The following is a 10526-nucleotide window of genomic DNA, read 5'->3' on the forward strand; positions in this document are numbered from 1 at the left end:
CTCATTTTTCTTGCCTCAAACCTTATGGCTTTTCATCTTCTGAGTCTGCTATGATGATTGTGTACATTAGCCTGTATTTTAAATTTTACTGTACCTATCTTCATGTGCCTTCTAAAGCAATACCCCAGAGCAATTTGTAGTTCACAGCTGGTAGCATTCTTAGAATAAAAGCTTTTCTTCTGTATGAAAGATTGACATTGGACCTTTATACTGCATTCAGTTCAGATTTCCTATGTGAAAGAACACATACTCTAAAAGCAGATAATCTCTTAGCTTTTCCATAGCCATGTTCACATGAAGTTACTTAAATTTTCTCTAAAGGAAGCAAGTTTTGGATATGTGAGATTTGTGTAGGCAGCTGAGGAGTATCTGCCCAATCACTGTTTCCCCTTTAAATTCAACACCAGCTTCCTGGTGTTCGAAATGACTGGTACTTGGTCGGGTGTGATGTGTACAGGAAGTTGTTTCTGCTTCACAAATCGTTGGATAATCCTAAATAGGCCTCAAAGTGGAGGCAGAAACAGTTATCTTTTTATATAAAATGAGTTGCTCAAGCCATTTGGAATGAAATAAATAATTGCAAACACAAGTAATGGAGACAAGCGAAGAAGTAAAAATATTTACTTTTGTAGAAAGACAAAGGTTTAAATAGGTAGAAAGGCAGGTTTAAATAAGTTCTATAAATTTAAGTTTATGCTTTGGAACATGTTTTAATATATGCAGTCCACTCAAAATACTATCATGTGCATTCAGTTCAGTGCTCAGAGAACTCTTGTGAAATTAATTTCCATTTCATAGACAAACAAGTATGTAACTTTACCATTTTGATTGCTGTATTCTGGCATTTTTCTATTTTTACCCCAAGCACACTTGCCTTGGTGTAAGCCTTGCTTAAGAGCTCAGTTTAGCTCTTCTAAGTCCTTTCTATAATTAGCAGCTGTATAAAATATGCAAAATATGTAATATGATTTAATTTAAGCCATTATTTATTCAGGTCAAGAGAGGTCCTTTCCTGGCCAAGAATTAAATTGTTTTAGAACAGTGTGTCTACATCCCTCTGTATATTATTCTATAGGAGTAATATTTGAGAATCCATAGAAATGAAGTAAACTGCCAGTGGTCTATTTTTTTAAGTACAATTAGGAACTTTCATTGAAAGCCTTTGATTCATAAGGTAGGTGGGTAATTTTGATCAGTTTATTTTCTATGTAAAAGCTTAACTTCAAATACACTTTAAAAACAAGCACCAATTTCCATTAGTTTTCTAAAGCAATTTTTATAATTGTGTCATCTTTTAGTTTTGTTTAGTTTACGTTCCAATTTTATTCCTTTTCCAGGTATAATCAGAACAGTGCCATTGCTAGAATAATGTACAGTATATTGGCTTGGGTTAACAGGTCTTCCTTGGTCATCTCTTAATCTACTGAAAATGTCCCAACAAAGATCATTGAGTTTTTGTTTTACATTGCTAATTGATCTATTGCATTGGGCCCTTTCCTTCTTAAGCCTTTCCTTTTGTGCTTGAAGGTGATATACATCATCTTTCAGGTTCGTAATTGCATCTAGTTTACGTTTACGGCAGTTTTGAGCAGCAACTTTGTTTTTTCCTCTCCGCCTTATGTCACGAATGAGCGATAGTTGATCATCTGTCAGGGAGTATTTTGATAACATGCTATTAAAGGAATCAACTGGCAAGGTCACAATATCACTTACCGAGAACGGAATTCTCAGGGCTTTTGCACGGTATTCATCATGGCTTTGGTTTCTTTCTATATTACTTACATTTCTACTTGTGGTTTTACTGGATTTCTCCAGCCAAGTGAGGTAATGTTCTGACATAGAGGATGCCAGCTGATGTGTGATTTGACTGTATGTGTGATCATGAAACACATCTACATGCAATTTTGCACGAAGGCAATTATTTTGATAATCCGTGTGGCAATATTTGCTAAATTCTAGGCAGCAACCTCCTACAGCTCCTAGATCATCTGAGGTGGAAGATTCAACATCACTGTCGCAGGTAAAAACAAGTGACGAATTGCTGCAGTTTAGATCTAAAGAAAGTCCAGAATCAGAATCTGGTTCTTCAAAAAGATGGCAGGCTTCCACAGGATCAAAGTTTTCCTCCATAGCTAATGACATGAGATTTATTTCATCAAATCCATTTGTATCCAGGCCCAAGGAATAATCCTGGTTGGTTAGGTTCCTACAACAATTATCAGGTGCAAATTTCTCCAGGAAGCTGGTACCATCAATCAGTGATGTGTTGAAATCTGTTAGGCTAGAATTTAATGACAAACTCTCCAGTATCTCCAAATTCCTTCTCTCTCTGTTTATTGCAGTAGTGTGGTCTGATCCCATCACTGTAGCATCATGAAGGCTCACATCATGGCTAATAGCTTGGGTCAAATCTACAGTATTTTGAAAGTTTGACAAGTCCACACTTCTGTTGCTAACAGGCACAATATTTCCCATCAAGTGTTCCTGGGGGGGGGGGGGGGAAGAAAACAAAAAAATGATCAGGCTTAACAGTATTGCCTAGTTTTATATTCCCAGGGAACCGGTTTTTACTTAGAATATTTAGCTATGTCCACAGAACAAAATCATAAACCACAAAAACCTATCAAAGCAAAAACAAAATATCAAGTACATGTCAGAAAATATAAGATGTACAGTATCAGTTTGTCTAGTTCTTATCTAATGAAAATACATATTGAAGGCCGCTGCCACCATCACTACGCAGTCCTGCTGAAATAGGTGCAGTTTGAATTGTTTTCTAGATATCAGGTGTTCTCAACTGCATAAAACCCTGTGGCATGACTCTTACAGCTTGCAACCCTTCCCTTGTCACTTCTTTCAAAGATTCAAATTCTCAGTAACAGCCTACTTGACAGACATGGGGATTATATGGGGAAAGATACACAGGTGGGTGGATCTACACAGCATCCTGAAGGCGCTTGCGTGCGCCTCCATTGCACCCCGAAACTCTTGTCGATCCTGCCTACCTGACCAGAGGAGGAGGCGGCCCCGCATCGCCCCTCGCGGGGACGGGGCGAAAAGTTCCCGGGTTTGGCGGCTTCGCTGGGGAGTCCTTGCTGCCGCCGCCCACCTCCCCGCCGGCCTCTTGCTGCTGGCGAAAGAGCCACCCGGATCGGAGAGCCCCGCCTTCTTCCGCTGAGCTCTCCGACCCGGGTGGCTCTTTCGCCGGCAGCAGGAGGCCGGCGGGGAGGTGGGCGGCGGCAGCAAGGACTCCCTCCTCTTCTGGCCAGGTATGCAGGAAGAGCTTGAAAAAGTTCAAAATAAGCACTTTGAATATTGGCCCAGAAACCATCCTTTGGACTAGAGACAGCTACTACTGGATACTTCGTAAATAAAATACAGAGTTGGGCATCACTAGCTTATTGATAATTTTGCCATCCAAATTTGGAACAGCTCCATGTAGATATTCCATGATGCAGGAGAATACTGACACTGCAGGCTGAAGAACAAGTAATCAATACAAGGAAATGTTTAACTGTCTAATCAAAATGAAGTTAACAAAAATTGCTGGTAGCCATGTTTGTCTAAAATCTTTTGAAAGCTTGCTTATTTCTTCGTGAGATTTAATTGGGCCTAAAGTGTTTACTCAGTATCCCTAAATGCCACTATAAACACACTACCTAGCCCTACCATGCCATCTAAAGACAATTAAAACTAAGATAATCCAGAAATGTCAAAAATCGCTGATAGATCCAGAGGTATTCCCTATATAGAATTCTCCCCAATTCTTAAGATTATCTCTTAAGCAGGATAAAAATCACTTTTGAATGGGTCAAGGAAAAACTCATCCAGAAAAGCTTCAAGCTGTACTATTATCTCCCCAAAAAGGTAGAGAGGACTGGCCACTTGATTTATAATTGGCTGGGTCATCTCAGCATGATTACAAAATCTTAAATGGCTCTTCTACACTTGCTGAGACTCTGAGACCATGACCAGATCTACATCAAGCAGGATATAACAGTTTGAAAACACTATACAGAGTGTGTCCTGGGCCCCACCAGTTGTCACTACTGTTATAAACCATTTTAAAGCAGTAGTGTAGATCCTGCCTATCATAATCCATGCCACAGCAAGGTAGTTGTCTGACCTGCTTGCTTCAGCCAGCCTCAACAACATGTACCTACATCTTTTTTCTTTATGATAAAGTCTTGGCAAAGAGATGTTTTTGCTATCCTTAACCTAAATTTAATATCACATATAGGGCCTTCTCAGACCAAGAAACCATGACAAAGGGAGATGTACTAACTGGGCACCATTGTCTGCTTTGCTGCAGGTGCAGAACATGCCACCTCTCTACTCTAATGTACTCTGTGCCAAGTTGTAATGAACATAATGCCCCAGGCACCAACTTGGATGGATTGATGGAAACTGACTATTTATTTATTTATTTGCCACCTCTCCCTTTGGGTCAAGGTGGGGAACAACATTAGTACAACAATACAGTATAAATCAGATATATCAAATTAAAAGCACATAAAACCAATACAACATCAAAATAACAACACATCTTAAAAATTATTGGTTTAACATTCACCTGGGTAGGTCTGCCAGAAAAGGCTAGTCTTTAAAGCTGTCTTGAATCCAGAGAGAGAGAGAGAGAGAGAGAGAGTGTTAAGTTAATGAATCTCCTATGGCAGGCCATTCCACAGTCTAGGGACAACAGAAGAAAAGGTCCTCTGGGTAATAGTTGTCAGCCTAATTCTGGCTAACTGAAGTAAGTTCTCCCCAGAGGACAAGTACGTGGGGCGGACTGCACGGGAGACAGTGATCCAGCAAGCAACCTGGACCCAAACCATATAGGACTTCAAAGGTAACAACCAACACTTCGTACTTTGCCTGGAAACTAATTGGCAGCCAGTAGAGTAATTTTAATGTTGGGGTAATATGCTCACCCCTAGATGTATCTGTGACCAACCTGGCTGCCATATTTTGAACTAATTGACATTTCCGAACTCTGTACAACGGTAGCCCTACGTACAGCGCATTGCAGAAGTCGAGCCTTGAGGTTACCAGTGCGAGCACTACTGTCTTTAGGACTTCCAACTCTAGAAAAGGGTGTAGCTGGCACAACAGCTGAAGCTGATAGTAGGCACTCCTGGCCATCGCAGGATATTTTATGGTGTTTTGCATTTGTGTTGTACCCCGCCTCAATCCAGAAGGAGAGACAGGTAACAAATAAAAATATTAATTATCATCATCATCTGGCTGTCATTTGGAGTGCCGGATCCAGAAGCACCCCCAAGCTGTGAACGCAGTCTTTCAGGGGGAGCGTAGCCCTATCCAGAACTGGTTGACCCCCCCCCCCCAAAAAAAACAGGTCAGGGCCCTTGACACGTATTGTCTGGATTTAGCTTCAGTTTGTTTTTCCTCATCCAGCCCATTACCACTTCCAAGCATTCATTCAGAGGAGACACACTATCTTTAGTTGATGCTGTTATCGAAAGCGTAAAGAAATATATTTGGGTGTCATCGGCATACTGATAGCACCCTGCCCCATGCCTCCGGATGATCTCTCCCAGCGGTTTCATGCAGATGTTAAACAGCATTGAGGATAGGTTGGCGCTTTGTGGTACGCCATACAACAGCTTTTTTAAGAAGCATCTCTCCCCAAGCATCACCGTCTTGAACCTACTCGAGAAGTAGGCCCAGAACCACTGAAGCACAGTTCCCCCAATTCCCAAACCCAGAAGGATACCATGGTCGATGGTATCAAAAGCCACTGAGGTCCAAAAGTACCAGCAGGGACACACTCCCCTTGTCAATACTCAAGTGGAGATCATCCACTGAGGTGACCATAGCTGTCTCCACACTGAAGCCAGTTTGAAATGGGTCTAGAAAATTTGTATCATCCAAGAATGCTTGGAGTTGGAAGGCAACTGCCCTCTCAATCACCTTGCCCAAAACCGGAAGATTTGATACTGGTCTGTAATTAATAGATCCAAGAACCAAAATATTTTTATGGCGGTGTGACTTCTTGTCTTCACCTGTGCCACCCGCAGGCTATGTGACAGGACTATCCACACCACTAGCATTCAGGACCTACTTCAATCCTCACTGTGCTGATGACGCATGTGAGGGTTTAGGTTTACTGCTACTTAAAGGGGGGTTGCTCCTGAATAACTCCCCTCTATCACCGGTAATAATGTTAAAGAATTTCCCCGAGAATTTAAAGATTAGTTTGAATAAAATTTTAATAGAGAAAAATAAAATGAAATTAAGGGATTGGTTAATTGGGATGAAAACAAGAGAGGAATTACAAGAGGTGTTAAAAGAAAAGAAATTAACATGGTTAAATTATAGACAATTGGAACATTGGACGAAAAATTGGTTAAGAGATCATGGGGATTGTAGAGAGCTAACGAAGTTTGAGGAATTAATTATTAAAAAAGAAATTGACAAGGGAGAAATACACCAATAAAAGGATTAATGAGTGAAATATATAGAATAATGCTCGGGGAAGGGGAGATGGGAAGTTCAGGAAAGATGGTGTGGGAGATAGATTTGAAGGAACAAATAGGGCAACAGAGTTGGGAAGGATTATGGAGACAAAGTGTTGAAAAATAAGTGAGAATAAAAGAGAATTATTATAAAATTATTTGGAGGTGGTATTTAACTCCGGTTAGATTAAATAAGATGAGCAACCAGCATTCAGCAAATTGCTGGAGAGGTTGTGGGGGAAAGGGAACATATTTACATATGTGGTGGGAATGTAAATTTGTGCAGAAATTGTGGAAGATGGTGTTTAATGAGATTAAAGAAATAGTTGGAATGAAGATTGAAGCGACACCAAGAGTGGCATTACTCTCACTATTTGAAAATCTAAAATGTAAAAAAGAAACTAAGGAGTTGATAACAAATTTGCTGACTGCTGCAAGGTTAATTATATCTAGGAACTGGAAGATTCAAGGGGATTATCATATTGAAGAATGGTATAAAGAAGTTTGGGATATTGCTATTAATGATAAATTGACATGTAATATTAAGGTAAGAAGAGGTATAGCAAAGACGAATGAATTTGATGTGATATGGAAACAGTTCCTAACTTTTGTGTTTTCTAAGGGAAGTGGAAATCCACCACCAGAGGAGGTGTTAAGATTCTGGAAACAGGAGTGATCCCGAAGGGAAGGGGGTGCACTAGTTGGATTATGTTGACTGTTTATGGATAACAAGTAGTTAACATTTATATATTCAAGTAATTTGTGATGTATTTGATTGTATCCATTGTTTAGTTTGTATGTTAAAAAAAAAAGAGGTTTATTGCTGCTGATCCTGTCTCGCCTTTACTCTTAGGCCCCACCGCCCTGCGACCCAGCCCTCAGTTTCCAATTCCACTACCACCATTAACTGTTCCCTCCTTAGTCACTCTACACAGACCACACCAGTTGTTTGAAATTAATTGGAATTTATTAATATAAGTAATTGTGTGTACGTAAGCTTAATGATTTCCTCAGTTGCAATGTGCATGGTTATAAGGCTTCTTTGCATATTGGTTTCTGTAAGTTCTTTCTTAAAAGGTTCCACTACAGAATTCTACTAACCTCAACAATACGCCACACCAATCCTTCCTATCTAGTATCTATCTGCCTCTCACTCTCTTTACAGAATCATCCATATACTACTATCATATATCTCTTTTCTCTTAACAAAATCATCCATTTCTCTCACAGAAATATATACTTCTCTCACAGAATCATCCACTTCTATCTCTGTTCTCACAGAATCATATACTTCTATAGAATCATACACTTCTACTCAAAGAATCATACACTTCTGTCTTGTCAGCTCAAAACTATATATATATACCCTGTTTCTTCGATTCTAAGACACTTTTTTCCCCATATAAACATCTCTAAAAATGGGGTGTGTCTTAGGTGTTTTTTTTTTCTGTTGGTGGTACTGAAATTAGTGTGCGTCTTACAATTGATGGCATCTTACAATCAAAGAAATATGGATATAAGAGAGAACACTCCATTTTTCCAGCTCTTCTCTCTCTCACACAGCCAGCCAATCCAAGCACTCCCCCTCCACCATCCAATCAGCACTCAGGCATTCACCCCCCCCCCCCCCCCGTTTCATACTTTCGCCAACCCGTGAATACAAATTCTAAGTACATTGAGGCCTACTTACTTCTTGGAACTTTATGCATAATCTAAACAATAACTTTGCAAATATTTACATTTAATGCATATCAAGGCAGCTGAACATCACAGGTGGAGAAGTAATAGGGACTGGATATGGAGTTTCCACAACCTTTTTTGTGCACAGGGAAAGTATCTAGCAAGATAACTCATGGAAAGTCTGCTTCCATGCACAAATCACTGTTGCTGTAGTGAATGACTGACCTAAACAAGTGTGTTAATGGGTGAACCTGCTTTCATGCAAATTTGGTTATCCTGTCCACAAGTGCAATTTTATACATTAGGCTAGGGTTGGGGAACCTGTGGCCCTCCAGATGTTGGGACAACAACTCCCATAATCCCTGATCATTGGCCATGGTGGCTATGGTTGATAGGGGCTGAAGTCCAAACAACATCTAGAGGGCCACAAGTTCCCACCCATGCATTATACCATATACTGCTGTTGCACTATAGTTTCCACAGTCTCTCACCGCTGGCTGTGCTGGCTAAAGCTGATGGGAGTTACAGTCCAACATCTGGTAGGCCACAAGTTGTCCAACCCTGGTGTAAGCAGAGGGTTCTGTCGCAACAGCTAGTTCTAGGAAACCGCCCAGAAACTTTTGTAAACTGCCCAGAGAGCTTTGGCTATGGGGCGGTATATAAATGTAATAAATAAATAAATAACTAGGAAGGCAGGGGGAGATATTTTTAGAAGATTCTTCAGATTTACTTCTAAAAGTCAAACCACTTGAAAAAAGGCAAATAGCAAACTTGTTAAGATTGACATAGTACAGGTGAACTGTATGGTTTTCTGAGATCATAATTTGAAGAGGGATTGCTATTAGCTTACTTTTCAGCCCTTAAAACAATTTATAGTAGAAAATGCACAACAACTGTTTGGGATAGTTTACAAACTTTAATTTTCACACTTACTTCCAGTACATTTTCAGACAGTGATGATAGCAGTGGAAAGTAACCTTCCAGTGGGGAAGAAGAATCAGCACTGCTTCTGTGATTCTGGAAAAAAAGTTAAGCACACACTGAAATAGGCAATGGAAATGGCTACTTAGAACTGTAAGGAAGACCAGGAGAGAGAAACAATTTAGGCCACTGCAGGCAGTAGGGAAGAATAAATCACCTAGGGCTGCTCAAACCTGTTACTCCTTATTACTACTTTTATTATTTTTGCATTGTCTGTTTTTATTTCTATTATGTTTTTATTGTTTATTCTGCCACCCACAAGCATGCAATTGCATTTGGTTTCCATGCAGCAGCAGAAAAGTCACAAACCAACACCACCTTCTTTTATAATAAAATTTAAATGTCTTCAAGAAAAATGCTTCTTAGTTTTAGAATTAACTTTTTAAATAAGTCAGAAACTTTGACGAGACAAAAAGCTTGACTGCTCATATGAATTTGGTGATTTTCAGAAGTAATATTACTATTTACTGCATTTTAACACATGAAAGGTAAAACCTACCCATTGTATTCGTGAACAAATGTATTTCAATAATTAATTTTCATAAAGACTTGCATGGAATGAATAAATGGGGAAATTTGAGTAACACAACAACCCACCCTGCAAATAAGCTACGCAGTGTGGGTTGTTTACTGAACACCCCACAGTGAGCCTGGCAAACTATCAGGTTTACTGTGGGCTTCTCCCCCTCTTAGTCTTACAGTTTGCTCTACCACATATCCCAGAGAACTTTGTGGCCAAACTCATCTTGTCTTCTTGTCCTGTCCCTGTCCCCATCCCTGTTCCTATCATGGCCCCAGTTTCATTCCCTGGCTCCCCCCCACCAGGCCTTGACATTTGTGCAAATAGGGGTGGAATTGGCCCCAGGAATTTGTACAAATGTATTCATTATATTATTATTTTCTGGTCAGCTTTTTGCAGTTTCACAAGTTCACATTTGCAGCTGCCATAAATATATATAGCCTTGCATGTTTCAGCTGTCAAAGGGAACCAAGTGTAAAACTTACATGGAAATTGACAAGAACCTGACCTTCTTGACCCTTGAACTAATTACAGGACTGCTCCTGCTAAGGCAGGGGTTGTAACTTTGTGGCAGGAACACCATAGAAGAAAAGATGGTTAATTTGTCCCTGGGAGAAAGTGTGGTCCCAGCAGCCCTGAAGGAGAGCATTACAAGATTCTTTCTAAAACAAAGTCTTCACCAATCAAAGTAATGATCAATATGCCTCAAATGTACCAAACTTGGGCAAGATACTCAAGCATGTAATGGAGGCCAGCTCAAGGTACTCCTGGCAGAAACCATCTGTTTTGATCCTTTTCAAGTTGGCTTCTGACCTGGTTTTGGGAGTGCCATGGTTGCTCTGGTAAATTATCTATGCTAGGAGATGGGT

The 10526-nt window shown here is 40.0% G+C and overlaps 1 protein-coding gene across 1 annotated transcript; it reads right to left on the minus strand.

Annotated features, from left to right (window-relative positions):
* Positions 1-1138: 1138 nt before the first annotated feature.
* On the minus strand, positions 1139-9170 carry NFE2L3 (NFE2 like bZIP transcription factor 3). Its single transcript, XM_063115938.1, has 2 exons — positions 9090-9170; positions 1139-2484 (listed from the first exon to the last, which is right to left on the minus strand). The coding sequence occupies exon 2, from the start codon at positions 2473-2475 to the stop codon at positions 1288-1290; it is 1188 nt and encodes a 395-aa protein (XP_062972008.1). The 5' UTR covers positions 2476-2484; positions 9090-9170; the 3' UTR covers positions 1139-1287.
* Between the last annotated feature and the right edge of the window lie 1356 nt (positions 9171-10526).

The sequence above is a fragment of the Elgaria multicarinata genome, chromosome 1 (genome assembly GCF_023053635.1).
Source record: "Elgaria multicarinata webbii isolate HBS135686 ecotype San Diego chromosome 1, rElgMul1.1.pri, whole genome shotgun sequence".
Classification (NCBI taxonomy): Eukaryota; Metazoa; Chordata; class Lepidosauria; order Squamata; family Anguidae; genus Elgaria; species Elgaria multicarinata.

Bases quoted from the DNA above. Each gene is read 5' to 3' on its own strand.
- NFE2L3 (XM_063115938.1), bottom strand. From the start codon at position 2,475: ATGGGAAATATTGTGCCTGTTAGCAACAGAAGTGTGGACTTGTCAAAC.